Source organism: Atractosteus spatula, chromosome 27 (genome assembly GCF_055471065.1).
Source record: "Atractosteus spatula isolate fAtrSpa1 chromosome 27, fAtrSpa1.hap1, whole genome shotgun sequence".
Classification (NCBI taxonomy): domain Eukaryota; kingdom Metazoa; phylum Chordata; class Actinopteri; order Semionotiformes; family Lepisosteidae; genus Atractosteus; species Atractosteus spatula.
This window is the reverse complement of record NC_142732.1, coordinates 4588799-4604670: the sequence shown is the minus strand read 5'-3', so window position 1 is coordinate 4604670 and position 15872 is coordinate 4588799. Positions and strand designations below refer to the sequence as shown.

General features: G+C 46.9%; 2 protein-coding genes across 2 annotated transcripts in view; both read left to right on the top strand.

Annotated features, from left to right (window-relative positions):
* Positions 1-1381: 1381 nt before the first annotated feature.
* Positions 1382-6007, top strand: LOC148814221 (zona pellucida sperm-binding protein 4-like). Its single transcript, XM_088906977.1, has 10 exons — positions 1382-1613; positions 1768-1889; positions 2011-2152; positions 2792-2988; positions 3102-3199; positions 3370-3503; positions 4421-4610; positions 5164-5311; positions 5669-5735; positions 5831-6007. Exons 1-10 carry the CDS (start codon positions 1382-1384, stop codon positions 5914-5916), a joined length of 1416 nt encoding a protein of 471 aa, XP_088763103.1. The 3' UTR covers positions 5917-6007.
* A 1456-nt stretch (positions 6008-7463) lies between these two features.
* Positions 7464-15872, top strand: part of lhfpl7 (LHFPL tetraspan subfamily member 7) — a 94681-nt gene continuing 86272 nt past the window's right edge. Inside the window, exon 1 of the mRNA XM_088906978.1 lies at positions 7464-8540. Coding sequence (XP_088763104.1) covers positions 8226-8540 — 315 coding nt within the window. The 5' untranslated portion in view covers positions 7464-8225. The remainder of the gene's footprint in view (positions 8541-15872) is intronic.

Genomic DNA, 15872 nt, shown 5'->3' with positions numbered 1-15872 from the left:
AGCTGATTATGTTCTAAGTGCAGCAAAGTGGTTTGTGACCCCTTGGATTTTCAGGGTCTTGGGTACTTCACCTGGGTAAACTTTTCTGTGTAAATAAATAGACGAGATATGAAAAGAGCTGCTGATCGGATCAGGACAAACTACACGGTGTGAGGAAAGATGAGTGAAGTATCATGAAAGTCTTGTTGGCCAACATCATGTTGGCCTTGGTTAAATTTGGAAACCCTGGTCCAGAATCCCAGTTCCCAGTCCTGGTCCTGGCTGCCCCAACACACACACACACACCCTTCGCAGCTGAGCTCATTGCTTAAACAAATCCTTACTGGAACCAACAACTTTGCAAGTTTTTTTTTCCTCCTCCTTCAAAGGCTGGAGATCTTCAATTATCTAAGACATTTAAATATCTAAAAGGAAACCACCTGCTGTGCATGTGAAGGAACTGAAAACGAGAGTTCAGAGTAAGCGTATTAGGAGGTCTGTTGAGGATTCAGTTGTTTGATAGAGTGCTTTGGTGGGACAGAATCCAGCAGGTGTGGGGGTCCCTTGGAACATTCAGCAGTGGGAACCCCCTGAATTAGATTAGTGCTCCGCCAGCAATACTGGAATGGCGGAGAAAAAAAGACTTAAATGTCTAAATTGACAACAATACAACAGTGTGTGTAATGTGGTGGTCCAGTGGTTAGCGTTGGTGCCTCGCAGCACTTGGGGCCCTGGGTTCAAATCCACACCTGGGTTGCTGTCCGGGGGGAGTTTGTATGCCTTACTTGCGCTAACACTGGCCACGCAAGCTGAGCTCTGTGCTCTCTTGTCCTCAGGTCCGTGTCCCTTCTGTTTTACTGCGATTTCTAGCAGTGGTTTGTCCCCTAGGTTACATAAACTCATGAAATATATCCTGGATGGCCTGCCCTTGTCTGATCTAGCCAATCTCTCAATTCTTGCAACACATTCTGGCCACTTAAGCAGGTGACCAATACCCAGCAGTCATTCCGGACTTAATTAAACAGATTTACTTAATTGATCAATATTTACATCTGTCCCACACCTTTAAAAACTGATGATTGAAGGGTGATCCATAAGGCCTGCTGGACTGTGGCTCTTCAGGACCAGGAAGGACCGCCTGAGAACTCGCATACAGTCATAAAAATGATGCTAATCGCGTTGTCTTTACTTTGGTTCGTTTTGAAAGACGACACACTCCAGAAAGTGTCACCTGCGCTTGTCGCTAAGTGTTTCACTGCAAGTCTCGGTCTGAACGGCAGTCCAATTAAAAGTAAAACAGGGGGCAGCTGTCTCTGATCCCACGGCTGTCCGATTTAAAAGCTCTTTCCGGGGGACGGGTCTGTCCGTTTGAAGCTCTGCTGTGGCGAGGCGAGGGTTGAAGATGAAGAATCTTTTGCTTGTGTTCAGACTTGCGCTGCTGATCTCTCTTGCGATCTCCTTAGATCACTCCAGGCAGTCAAACCAACACAGGGGCTACGTCTCCCTGTCGGACATCGTGCGATCGGCTGCTTACAGGGATCTGGTCGACGGCGTGTCGTGCCACGCCAATAACATGACGGTGAAAATCCTTAAAGAGCAATTCATCGACCTGCCGTTCACCTTGTTTGTTGTTGGTGAGTGGAGGCCACGAATTACGTTCACGTTTTCCTGCTAGACCTTACTGTTAATTAACTATGATCGTTGCGCCTTAGCCATTCTGTGATAAAGACTGCCAAGTCACGAAACTCCTAAAAATACAACAACAACACAAAAAAAAACACGTTTCAGGTGCTGATGGGAGGCTCTACGATGCCATGGGAGTAGCACCCAGATGCAGCTACGTCGTCGAAGAAACGGACCGTTACATACTCTTGACGACCCCCTATAACGGTTGTTACGTTCAGAGGCGGGTAGGGCTTTATATATTCACACAGTGCCGCTAACGTGTTCCTCTGTACCGAATTTAACGTGTTAATTGGCTCCAGCGGGCCTGATTCCCGTCACTGCCCCCGTCCTTGCCTGCTTCCGCAGGGAGATGTGGCCAGTCTAGTGACGGTGGTAAGGGGGACAGTTGATGGCGGACGCATTGAAGTGACTGAGAGGATCCCCGTGTCCTGCAGAATACCGGCTCTTCAGCCGGACAACGTCGGCATTAAAAACCAAAGTAGTTCAGGTGGGTAGCTGCGTCAGCATGCGTAGGCTGCCAAGGAACAGGTAACAGGTTTATTCCATGCTGGAAAAAAAGAAAAAAGAAAACGCAACGTTTCGGCCGTGGAGCCTTCTTCAGGTGTGAGGAAGAATTAAAAACCCAAAGTCTGGCAAGAGGTAAGGTGCAAAACTGTTCTCAGTGGCTCCACAGTATCCTCTTCTGTGCTCCTTTTAAATGCTTAAGGAAAGGTGTAGTATTACTTCTTTTATGATGATGTTGAATGAAGTTATACGCCTTGGCTTAATGGTAGAAAAGACTGCTGTGTAATGAGTACCCTGTTCCTGAGAATCTGCTTTCTTAAATGTCTCCCCCCACCCCACCCCACCCCCCCGGCCTAAAACCAGCAATTGAGACACCGTTTCATTGACTTGGGGTATATTCTTTCCCCACAGCAAAATCCTAGGTTATGGACTTCAGTTCCATTTAAAGACACCCTGTTCTTTACATTTCCTCAGAATTTAAAGCACTGGATTTTGAATCGGATTATAGATTCCTGGGGGGGGGGGGGGATCTTCCCATTCTGAGTGTTGGGGTGTGGGTGGAGTTCTTCTTTGGCACCAGTGTCCATGAGGGGTCATCAGGAGGTTGTTACTTGGCTTGCAGAGGGGGTCTCCTATCAGCATTGTGATAAGGACGGGTTCTTCAACATCGTTGTTCACCGCAATGCGACGGTCCCAGAACTGCTCCTGGAGTCTGTGCAGGTGGCAGAAGGCAGGGGTGCTGGCTGTACCCCCACACGGACGTCCCCCGAGGCTGTGGCGTTCCGGTTCCCCCTCGCTTCGTGCGGATCACGGATAAGGGTAAGGCCGTTCCCCGACCGTAGATGAGCGTCTAACAGACGCCTGCGTAACCCCACAGATGGACGCTTTCGTTGACCTGTGAAACGGTAACAGTCGATTTGATAACCTTGCAGTTCTCCAACAGCAAAATGATCTATTCGGTGGACATTAAGGCTGAAAAAAAGATTCTGAGTGGAAGAAGGGGATCTATACTTCGGGATAGTTCTTTCAAGTAAGTACAATCCAACCACCTTGCACATCATTTTTAATTGTTTTTGTCCTAGTTCCTAGAAACGTATTTTTTGCTCTGCTACCTGTGATATGGGTAGAAGTCTTACTTGACTTTTTTTCAAGTCACTCAAGTGATATTGGAGCATTGTACCCTTCTCCGCCCTCCCACAGGCTTACTGTCAGCTGCATGTTCTTGTTAATTGGTTCAACCCAATTAAACACAGATGTGCAGAAGAAGACGCAGGCAGAGACTGCTGCGATAAAAAGTGAGGGAGCACTCCAGCTGGAACTAAGACTGGCTAAAGGTAAATGCTGTCTGACACAGTACTGGTACATGATGTAATATTTTTAAGTGAGATAGTATGCTATACTGGCCAAGTTTTAAAAAGTATTTGTGAGGAATAACGTCGTTAAACAGTTTCTGTAGCATGTTGGCCTGAAGCTTATTGACTTTAATCTCTACAGGGACGATGGCCTTACCTTCTGATTTTCTCACTGCTTCATCCAGTTTTGGGGTTGTGGGGGACGCCAGTCCATCGCAGGGCACACACAGATTCATACATGCACACACTCGCACCAGGACTGGCTTTCCCAGAAGCCACTTAACCTCCCAGTATGCTTTTGGACGGCGGGGAGGGGACAGAGCACCCAGAGGGAACCCATGTGAACATGGGGAGAACATCCCAGGGCTCCAGGGCTTCTAAACAGCAATATTATGCACAGTGCAATGTAAACAGTAGATTAAAAACATGAGTAATTATCCATAAGAATGATAAATGTGGTTGGCGGGGGGAACATGGTAGTCCAAGTCAAAAGTGCCTAGTGCCGAGGTGCACTGAGTTCTGAGTCCTTGCGGTTACATCAGGTATTGAGGATGTCCACTGCAGTAGAGTGGAAGCTGTTCTTAAGCCTGGGGGCCTATGCTTTAATGGTGCAGTACTGCTTGCCGGAGTGCAAGGCGGGGGAACAGTTTGGAGCCGGGACAGTTGGGATCCTGAATGATGAATTGTGCTTCAATGCGACAGCGGATGGTGTGAATCTCGGAGATCTGGTGGTAAAACGCATCCTATAATTCTCTGTGCCGTTGCCAAAAACCCTTAGTAGTGCGTCTTTGTCGTGCATGGTGGGATTGCTGTATCGTATAGCGATGACACTTTCTCTTAATGCTGCGAGGGCAAGCGCTGGGAGAACTGTGACCACATGGCTGTTTCTGCACCTCCAGATTCCTCCTACGGTGCCTATTACTCCCCCAGGGATCACCCTGTGGTGCGCGTGCTACGCCAGCCTGTGTTCGCCGAGGTGCGAGTCCTCAGCCGGGAGGATCCAGATCTCGTGCTCCAGCTGGGCGACTGCTGGGCCACTCCCAGCAGAGATCCGGGTGATCCACGCCGATGGATCCTGCTGCAGAAAGGGTTAGAGAAGCCTAGCTGTACTGTATGGGAGGTCTGCTTATATTCCAAGTCTCTTTTAAAGAAGCAGCAGCTCTTTTTAAAGAGCTGGGAGAAGGCGATTAATCCGTTCCGTTAAGGCAGTAGCCAACTGGTTTACCTTGCTAAGAGCCGAGTTGGACAGAAACACCTTCAGCCCTCCAGGGACAGAACTGGACAGCCTTGTTTGATACCTTCTTTCCGATTTCCTGACATATACAAGAGATCATGCTGTACAGCTGTGCTAGTGCACTGTACCCCATTGCACAATTGTACAAGAGAATAGTTCAACACTATTGGTAGTCTGCAATCAATCAATTCTTCTGGGTTTCAAATCAAATATTCAATTGATTATGCAGCCTGGACCAAAGTGAACTGCCTTTTTCTGTGACTGTGGCCTTCTTCCATCTACGATTACTGAAGAGCTGATATTTTGGGAGAATGCAAGTGTAGTTCAGTGCTGGGTAAGAATATTTGACACTTGCATTGCATGTAAAATGATGGGTTTAATGACTACGTTTTTTTTTTTTAAATGCAGGTGTCCTTATACTGGTGATAACTATAAGACGGAACTTCAGCCTGTCTTAGCAGGTCCAGGTTCCAAGTTTCCAAACCACCGGAAGAGGTTTCGAGTCACGATGTTCAGTTTTGTGGACTCGCGGTCAACGCAAAATTTCCATGGTTTGGTAAGCCATCAGCCTACCACTTATGTATGGAAACTCACCTTGCCTTTCCATCCCCGGTGAACTAAAGATAAGCCATCTGTACCAGCTCCTGACATGACATGGCGTTATTGTAGGCCACAGTATGAATGGCAGAGTTCTTGATCCTTAACTAAATGCAAATGATTTTATTCATTGCGACCCCTCTTCTGCAAAAGCAAACTAGGAAATGGTTTGCATTGCATGAGGGTTGCTCCCTGTTTTGATTGGGTACTACTGGGTGGTTCTCTTCTTCAGCCCCTGAAAGTTGGGCTTGAAAAGCCTTGTTGCCTCCTGCCATATCGGAGGGCAAAAAAACCCTCTTTTTCTGCTTTCGATCAGGTCTACTTTCACTGTGAGGCGGAGGTGTGTAAAGGCGGAACAGGCTGCACCTTACCCTGTACTAGAAGTGAGTATCGGACTATTTCTATGCTCTTTTTTTTTTTTTTTTGCTCGCAGACATAATTGAAGGCTCTGGGCTAACATCCAGCTCTTCATGTTTAGGAAAGAGGAGAGCCAGGGATCGGTGGAATGGATGGATCTCCTCTCTTCACAATGTCGTTTCAGGAGGTCCCTTTTTCATCCTTTAAAAAATAAAACCCCAAGCTGCAGGTACAGCTTTACTGTATAACGGGAGATAGCCCATGTCTGTATTTTTACTTAAATACAACCCCCATGGGGAAAAATAACCGGAACTCCGTTTCCCAAGATGATGGATATCAGAGGAGCTTTGCAGTGTCAGAATTCTGCAAATTGCTGTAATTGTAAAGGTTTAACTGGAATCTGCTAAGCCAAAAAAAGGTTCTTCATACAGTAGGTCCCTTTGCGACTGCAGTATACAAGCACTGCTTTAAAATCTGTGTGAACTTTTTTTTTTTTTAAATCTTGAGCAATGGATTTGTACACTTTCAAGGGAAACTTAATGCTGTTGGATCCCCTGTGAATAAATTAAAATGCACTCCCAGTAGAGAAGTAAAAGTCCAATTTCTGCTCTGGCCATTAGCCTTGTTCACGTGAACAATAAGTGACTATACGAGGAAGTTCAGTCTCTCTGGAAGTAAAAATATGGAGGGCGCTTTCTGCCTTATTAATAGAGGAAATTCAGATTATTTTTTTTTTCTTGAGAGGTACTCCACAAGGCCTTTGCACAGATTGGAAATGGTTACCTCTGTGCAAACCATTAAAATCTACAGCCTACTACAAAGTATCTACAGCCTACTACAAAGTGTGAGGGGAGTTCTTTACTGTCTGCTTTGTAAAGACATGTGAAGGTGGACCCATGGTTCAGAGGACTGTTTTGTATGCTAAGGTGTGGAGAGGGAGAGGGGCTGTAGGGTGAGGCAAAAAGATTCTCGATGTATTATTAACTGATCCCATGTCAGAACGTGAAACCAGAGGTGGTGCGTTAAAATTAACAAGTTAAAGGAGAAAAAAAACTGTAAACAGCCTTTAAGATAGGTTTTTAACCTGGAGTATTTATTTTGTGACCGGGTAACGAGTTCTTTCCCTCACGAAGTTAAGAAGGGTATGGAGGAAGAGACGACTGCAGCCCTTCTTCGCTGCGGGAATGAAACCGTTCTGCCTGTGGTTATACCTGCACGGTACCACCAGGGGTCACTGTCGGCTAAATATACCGAAGAGTTTAGGGGTTCAGTAAAACTGCTACAATTAGCTGCGACTATTACACCAACCGTTCTTCAAAGCAGTTTATGTCGTGTCTGACTTTTTTTTTTTTAATGCTTAATGTAAGCAGCCCTGGCGCCTTACCACCACTGAATAGCTGGGGGCTAACTCGGGCTACGGTTTTTAGCCCCCGAACTTAATATTTAAAGCGTAAGCAGGTTATCTGCATCAGGCTAAAAACTGCACGGCATCCCTGGACACTTATTTTTGGGATAAAACCCACAGTCCCCACTGCCGACCTGTTTCTGTCAAGTCTCTAGCCGAGCGTGTTATCCCAGCGGCCTGACGTCTGCGCTGCCACACACACTCCAGTCAAGCCGAGCTCGACTGGCGAGGAGAAACGCCCTAACTGTGGCTTGGCCACTTGCTGTTGTGAAATGTTTCCTTTCTCCACCTCCCCCCCCCCTCCCTTCTCTGTTCGCGTACAAATGAGCAGTAAAGCGTCCGGAGCAGCGTTTGAGGACGGACTCAGGGGCTGGAGCAGCGAGCGCTCCGGCGTCCTCGATCACAGCGAGTGGGGCTGCGCACCTTGGAGAGGAGAGGAGAGGCGGCGGACGAATCCGGAGAGGAGACGCCCTCCTCCTCCTCCTCCTCCTCCTGCGGCTCCGCACCTGTCTGCCACCCCGGCGTTACCTAGACGAGCGCAGGGCTGCCTGCTACCCGCACTCCCCCCCCGACACGGAGTTATTTCACTGTAAAACGGAATAGGGGATGAGGACTAAACTGTAGCAACTGTGCCGCTCAGGCTCTCCCTCTCTCCACCCCCCCCGCCCCTGGGAGGAAGGCTGGACCCGGAGGAATGGGAGACTTGTTTTAGACGGCGCTCCAGCGGGATGTCGGATGCTCGGGGGTCCGCGGTGTTTTGTTACCAGTTTCGTTGTGCGGGTGCGACAGCTGTCACCTGTTTCTCCCCGGTCTTTTTGTAAACTTTTATTTTATTTATTTTTTTACCCCGCTTCCCTGAACCCGAACTCACACGTCAGGAGGGGGGGGGGACACTAGAAGACGAGCCGATCCGGGGCGAGCGGTTTTGTTCTCGTTTGGCCGAAGTTAAATGTCGTCTGACGTCTTGTTTCAGTTTTCTCTCTCTCTCACGGTCGGTTCGTGATGTGTGGGTTTGTCCCTGGGTTGTGGATTCTGATGTAATATTTGGGGAGGTGATATTTTTCGTCGTCGTCGTCGTCCCCCATCTCTTGCTCGGTGACTGAACTCCCAAATGCATTCGCTGCTGGATCGGAAGAAGAAGAAAGCTGGGGTAGCGATCGATCTGTCTCCGGGCTCCGCGCCCCACGGTCCGAGGATGTTCAGTTGCGTGGGATGTTTCTGGGTCCTCTTGTCTTCGGCTTTGGTTGCGATTTGCAGTTTTAGTTTCATATCCCCCGCATGGATTGTCAAGGAGCACCTGAAAAATAAAGACTCGGTGAGCTTCGGTCTGCTTTGGCACTGCTCTGAATCCCTGGACCATATGTACAGCTGTTACACGTTTGGTGGGCTGGGGCGGTTTGCCGAAATCCCTTCCAGCGCCTGGCAGGTGAGTGAGATCTTTCCAGCGTCGCACGTTTTGAATCCCCAGTGAAACTCCCTGAAGGGGGTCTGCCAGATCCCTGCGGGAATAAACTCGGTGGGAGAGGACGGGGGAGTTGGCCTCTGTGTTGCCTTTGCCGAAATCCCCAAGGGTCCCGCGTTTGTGTACTAAATTCGGGGCAGCGTGTGAACTCATTTGCCTTGTTGTTGTTGTTGTTGTTGTTGTTGTCGAGAAGTCAGAAGGGTCTCGAAACCCTTTAAAAGTTGCAAGCACCTTTTTTTTTTTTAGCTCTTAGTAGGAGTATGAGAAGTCTTGGTATTAATTCTTAAAAGGTTTTACAGCTCTTTTCCACCGAGTGAAAGATGTTTTAAGTGCCCTGCAGTTTAAATGTCAGACCCTACCTGCGCCTGAACAGAAAAGACTGGAGAGAAAGTGTACGGTTTAGTATACGAGGAAGACTTCGCATGCTCTGGTTTGAGGTTACAGGCTTCGTGTATAATTGATTTAAAAGTGTGAAAATGTTTGTGCGCGCATTAAACCGGAAGCAGACATTCTGCTTTTCATTATTTTAAGGACACTTGACGTAAATTTGCCACAGAAGCAGGCTCGGGAACACAAATCCTGTTATTTGTAGAAGGTAGAGGTCTGAATTCACCGAAGAAGTACACTGTACCATACAGAATATCGGGTTTGACATAAACCCTGACATTATCTCGGCAAGTAATTTTAATAAACAAGTTCATGCTGGCTAACGTCGAAGAATATTCATGTTAATTTGCAATGTTTTCCTTTTTTTTCTTGGTGAGTTGTTTGGTTAGCCCGTTACATCCTAAACAGATTCCCTCCCCCCAAACGATTCGAGAACGGTTCTTCAAGTACAAATTGCTTAGAGATCGGAATATTAGAACAGCTGTTTCTCCAATGTGCCCTAGAGACGGTTTATTGCGGGAAGTGACATTTCTATAGCACTCGTTTACCATAAAGTTCATGTTGCCATGACCGAAGTGGCGATATCCATCGTTTTTGAATCGGTGCCGAAATCATGTCAGAATTTCTAGATGCGTACAAAAGGCAACAGCCTGGAACACACGGGTGTACATGTAAGCACCAGCAGAGTGCAGCGTTTCCACCTGAGCTCCAATGGTCTCTCCGTGAGCTGTTCACAATTCAATAGGTATCCTCTTCAAATAAATCTATTGTTTTATCGATATGCAGTATTCTGCATACTGCTAACGTGGTACAAATCTGATCATGTTTTTCTTGACGCACACACGTGTAAGAAACTAGCTTGCTGATTTGTTCAGCTCCGTTTTGTGCCTGGTGTTTTGTAGAAGCTTTAAGGATATGCAGTTTTGAGTCCTGAGGTCAATGCTTTGCCAATTATGATTGGCAATATTTTACGAAAGGAAAAGGTGCTCATAGTACATGTTGAGTTTCTGAAAAGAGTGCACTTATGTTAAAAATGGATTATATGATGGAAATTGTATTGGCTAAGGAATGGAGCATGAAGCAGTTACTAGTGCATGAGATGGATTCTTTTTCTTTGAAGTAGAAAGTTGTGAACCAGCTTGTTAAGGAAACGGTGACTGGGGTAAGACCAGAGGTAACCAATCGGAAACAGCCCTGACTTTTCTGTGCACTCGGATAACTAAGCCAGGGTTTCCTTCCATTTAACCAGGTGAGAACACCACCTACAGCATCTTGCAAGGAGAAGAACAGATGTAGAGCAATGTTCATTCTCCACTAGCCCCTTTTCAACCAGTGGAAGCCTTTCTGAGCCCTGAGTCACTGATAGCTGGAGGACAGTCTCTGTGAAGAGTGGTGAAGATAGCCTTTCTGTCAGTGGAACAGCAATGTAAATACATCAGACTGTAGAGTGCTTGCCATTAAGCACACACTGCTCAAAGGACACAAAGAACAAGTATGAAGTAGACTGATGACCTTGACTGGGTGTTGCAGCCAGGCTCTTGTCAGAAACACGGTTATCTTTCGTGCTATACACAACATTTTCAATTTTATAGCTTTTAAGCGATTGTCGTCTGCTTCACCTCTGGCAGTTCTGCAGGCCTTGGTCAAGAGTGAACATCCAGATGCTTCCTTCCTTGTGTCACCCCTTCATGGTCATTGCTAGTAGTTGGTAATGTGGCTTATTTGTAAAATTACCAGGACCGTTCATGTACCTGGGCACAGGTATTGCTGTACATGCTGGTCCTGGAGTTTGTATTCCAGCTGTAGAGTGCTATTAGCTATTAGCTTACACTGGTTAGTTACTGGTTTAAGTTTAATTTCTGTGCTGAGAGCAGAGGGATAAAGAGTACAGCTGTGATGAAGAAATTAACACATCTCTGATGTAGCTATTTGGTTTGCCAGGGGTCCCCAATCCTATTCGTGGGTACCCCCCCCAAACCTGCTATTTTTCATTGCAGCTGAGCTCTTTACTTAAACATGTCCTTACTGGAACCAACAAGTTGCTTCTTGCCTTTATAAGTTTTTTTTCTTTGTCTCTACTCAAAGGTTGGATATGCTATTTTATAAATCACATTAGTTTGAAAGGCCAAACTCCTACATGTTTAGGAACTGAAAACTAACAGTTAAACTCATTATCAGGCCTGTTAAAGGGTCCATTCATTTAATTGAGTCCCAGGAAGCATTACTGGGTCTCCAGGACCTGGAGTATGAATCCTTGCTGTATGCTATGGAGACGTGCGTCCAGCTGTGTGTGAATTATTTAGAATCCCCTACTGTGCAAAAGCTTCTATCCTTAGGAAAAAAAACTCATTTATTACCTTTTAAAAAAAGATGTAGCCAATATTTCAGTAGGTATTCAGAGTTCTCGTTAAAAATCAAACCATATTCCTTCTCCCCTAAGAGCATTTTGGCTCCTAGAAGAAAAAACAATCTCCTCACTGATGATTTATTTATACTGGAAATTTGCATTTAAAAAGCGATATTAATAACAGTCCTTCTCACCAAGAGGGTGATAAACATTGCCCTTATTTTCTAATTCCTTTAATTAGTGCATGGTTAGAATGCTTTAATCTCAGAAGCGGTGAAGTTACTGTGATGGTGTGTGAGCAGTCCATATAATCATAACCAAACAGTTATTGATTCAGCAGTTTTATTCATGCTCAGCTCACTAATTTCACTTGTTCTCTTGGTGAGAGTCGTGAACGTGACTAATTGCATGACTAAATGCAAGACTGACTTCTTTATAATCTTTCTGGTTATTGACAAGTATCTACAGTATCTTTCACTTTGCTTCCTGTCCACATACTGTATGTGGTCCAGGACTGCCTTCACTAATGCTGCAGAACATCTCTGACTGTAGCAGAGGGACCCCTCTTACCATACTGGGAATATCTGAACTCTTAGATTAGCATGTGCTCACAGAGATCCAACAGCTGCCCATCGGTAAAGGTGTAGGCCCCATTAAGGCCTTGCAGTGATAACCACAGTATCCTCTATTATGTGCTGGTTATTTAACGTCTGTCTCCACCTACTGGTCTGGACACTGTCCATCACACACACACACACACACACACACACACACCGCAAGGGAAAGAGAACAGAAGCCACACAGACTCTTCTGTTGCCTTTGGATTTACATTTCTGTTCAGAAACCTATGAGATCTCAAAAGAAAGGCCAAGAAAAAGGTTTGCTGGAAAAGCTAAAGCCCTCCAGCTGTTTTCTGTCCTGGGGAGTTGGATGAAAGTGGTCTGCGCTTGGCCTAGTCTGCTCTGTCTGTCAGGCTCCCCGTGGGGCTTTGGCTTCTGCTCCTGGGTTGGGGGTTCCAGTGAATGTTCCCTGGTGGCCAGCCAAGCGGTTCGGATAGCGGGGAGCCTGATGCGGTTTCTTTGCGGGGGGTGCCTCCTCACCCCACTACCCTACAGGTGGTTCACTCCAGCTGGGAGAAGTAGCCCCTCTCCCTCCCCCTCTCTGGGGCTGAACCTTCAGGAAAGGAAACTGAACTGTGCAGGACGCTGCCCCTCCCAATCTCACGCCAGGCATACAGGTTCATTGTAATTCTGGTCAGCGCGTTCTGGAAAATTGTGATCGAATGTGAAACTAAAAATAACTTAATGGCAGGCTGGAGGACATCTTCCTGCCCAGACTAAGCTGTATTAAGCTAACATCCAGAATTGTTGAAGAGGTTATTAGAGGCTTTGAGTAAGTTCTACTGGGGGGCCAGCGTGGAGGTCTGGGGTTTGTATTTATTTCTTAGGACCAGTGCAAAAGACTGCCGCCTTTACAACCGCTTCGGGATGGCTTTCACCGTAATCCGATTAATGAAACGTCGATTGCATTCAATCTTTGCCCAGCAAAGCGCGACGTGCCGGATTTCCTTATTTCCTTATTGGCTTGCTCCTGGGTTTATCCGATAACGGCAACCGCAGCTCGTCTGAGCACGGACGCCTTTGCCAAATTCACATGCTGTCGTGGAATGGCGCGGAGGGGGGAACAGGAGGGTATATTGCATTTCAGATGGGTTTGAATTTCTCCTTGTCTTTCTTCCGTGCGGGTCTGGCCTTTTGTATTGATAAGCAATGGAAGGAAAAATAACTCGGCATCGGAGGAGGTGCGCTTCTCCTCCTCTCGCAGTCCCCACTGCGTCGCACGCCGGCTGTCCGCTACGTTGTCTCAACGCACTTAATCTGAACAATTGAAACAAAACCTGCAGTTTAGCGTGTGTGTGTGTGTGATCGCAGCTGCCAGCTAATGAAATGATGGATGGACTGGTTTTATCTTCGATTTGACTAGGAATAAGGAAATAAGAGAGTGTAGATGAGATGTGTTATGGACTGTGTCCCCAGGAGACGCTGAAGGGGTTAGGAGAGACTGATGCGACAGCTCTTCTGTGAAAGAGGTACATGTGATGCGTTCCTCCTCTGTACTCATTTCAAATCCTTTTATCTCTATGGCCAGTGGACCATCCGATTCATTTACAATGGAGCAGGCAGTTTTCCAGCGCGGGTAATATGGGGAGTGATTTCAGCACAGTAGTTCAAAACTACCTCCACTCCAGCTACACTGATGAAGGCGAAGTGGTACAAGCCATCTATTGGAAAGTGATGCTCTGCGCGTCGTGCTGCAGCCCAGGTGAATGCAAGAGCAGTGCAGCGCAGGCCACAGTGTCTCGCGAGGTGATGCCGCAGGACTCTGGGGACGTGTGTGCTGACCTGGTTTATCTAGTTTGAACTCGCCGTGTTGCTCCTGGGGCAGAGTTATGACTTGATCGAAAGTGACGCGGTGATGTGAGTGATAGTGGCTGTCTTTGTCGCCGCTAATAAAGTGATTGGAGGCTGGGTGCTCTGAGCGCGCGGTCGGGGAGCCTGGCGGAAACCCCAGGGCTAATCGGGGCAGGCCGGGGGAATGGATCTTCCTGACAGCGCGGTCGCTGGATGGATTCATTTGGCAGGAGATGAAGATGAATGGAGAAGTGTCTTCTTTGGCACTGTGTTTCTTAGATGATATTAGCCTGGGGGGAGTGAATTCTACATGCTGTTGCATCTACGACGGTCGCCCAGAAAGCAGTGCCCCACTTTCTTTTTTTAATCTCGGTCAGGCTGCGTTTGCTGGCTGACCTCTGTGAGGCTGCCGAGGAAGTATGTTGTAAATCTGTAACGAGAAGTGGGGTGGCCAGGCGGCGCAGTGGTTGGCGTTTGCAGCACCGGGGCCCCGAGTTCAGTTGTGGATCTGGGGTGCTGTCTGTGTGGAGTTTTGCATGTTCTCCCTGTGTTCTTGTGGGTCTCCTCCGGGTGCTCCGGTTTCCTCCCACAGTCCTAAGGCATGCTGTTAGGTTCATGGGCTTCTGGGAGGTTTGGCCCTGGTTTGAGTGTGTGCGTGTCTGTGCGCCCTACGATGGGCACCCTAGGGTCGCTTGCTAATGTAATTGATTGATTAAGCAATGAAGGGAGCACTGATCCTGGAGGGATATTCTGAGTTTTGTTTCAGATGGTCTTTAAACTACTTAATTGAAGAAACCCCGGGCTTCACTGATCACGTTGAAATTGTTGCAGGTCTTTAGGAATTGATGATGTGAAGGATGGCACTCCTGCCCTGCGCTGATTCCTGTCCAATTAGCAGTGTAGCTCAAAGTTGTCCCCTGCCTGCTATAAGGGTTGATTCATTTAATATGTGAGTTGAAGGGGATTTAGGGAACACCACTGCTCCCTCTGGACTTGAGTGCCACAGGTTTTGATGAGTCTTTAATCCTGATTAGTGTTTGAATTGTGAAAACAGTACCAGAGAATCCCAGCACACGGGGTTTCCCCTGCTCTCGGCTGCAGCAGGCATCCCTTTTCATCATGGATGACTTTATAAAGAGAAACGATAATTGACTGATAGAAAATTATTTTAAATGGTAGATGTCAGAAAACGTAAACAAGGACATAAAATGAGAGAGAGAGAATTGAAGGGAAGAATGAGAAAAGATAACTTCCCAAGCCATTGGTCCTCTCCGTAAGCTTAATCCTTGTTGTGCAGAGTTTCTCGGGCAAATTGTATTATTAATGATTTTCTACCTCTGGGACATAAGTGAAGAGCTGGACCACAGCAGCTGTGTCAGTGGTTTAAATCCTTGGGGATGGACAGCTGTGCGTATCTGAGATGAGGTTGGTCCTCAAATCGAAGAAGATGACCATTCATCGTGTGCGAATGAGAGAAGCTGCAATATCCATCATGGCTGTGTCCTGACCTGGGTGTGAACTGGCCCAGAGTGACCTTGGACCGGTCCAGCCTGCCGTGTGCTTGGCCTGTGCAAGTCCTTTACTGACACCTACAGACACGGATTGCGCTTGGGAAAAGAATGGCTACCGATTCATCATCAGTGGAGTTAAGGGCTGGGTTTTGACAGCACATCCGTGGAACAAAATCTTCCAATGGGCTTGAAGGGCAGTGAAAAGAGAGGATAGCACTGTAGTAGTCATAAATAACTACTGCAGTCGAATAGACTTTATGGCCTTGGTGAACCTGAAGATTCAGCGGTTTGGAGAGCAAAGCATTTCCTTTTCCAGCCATGATAAAAGCTGCACGTACCCAGCTCTTGAGACCTTTCTGTAACAGGTCGCCTCCATCACCTAGCATTGACCAGTATGTGTGTTTTTACCTGGGTTTGTGCAAACTGATGGGTTCAAAGAGAGGAGAAGTGAAGCATGTAAAAAAAAGTCACAAATGGAATTTTTCTATAAGAATCCAAGCGTCAGTCCAAAATAAGATAACTGTAGTGTCAACATTAAAACATCCCACCAAACTACAGGGTCTCATCTTAGTCATGTTAAACTTTCTGGAGGCGTCTTGAATTTCCTGCTTCTTCTCACTTGGTCGCATTTATGCAATTT

Bases quoted from the DNA above. Each gene is read 5' to 3' on its own strand.
- LOC148814221 (XM_088906977.1), top strand. From the start codon at position 1,382: ATGAAGAATCTTTTGCTTGTGTTCAGACTTGCGCTGCTGATCTCTCTT. The intron at 2,153-2,791 runs GTGGGTAGCTGC...CTTGGCTTGCAG, and splicing joins TAAAAACCAAAGTAGTTCAG to AGGGGGTCTCCTATCAGCAT. The intron at 5,312-5,668 runs GTAAGCCATCAG...GCTTTCGATCAG, and splicing joins CGCAAAATTTCCATGGTTTG to GTCTACTTTCACTGTGAGGC.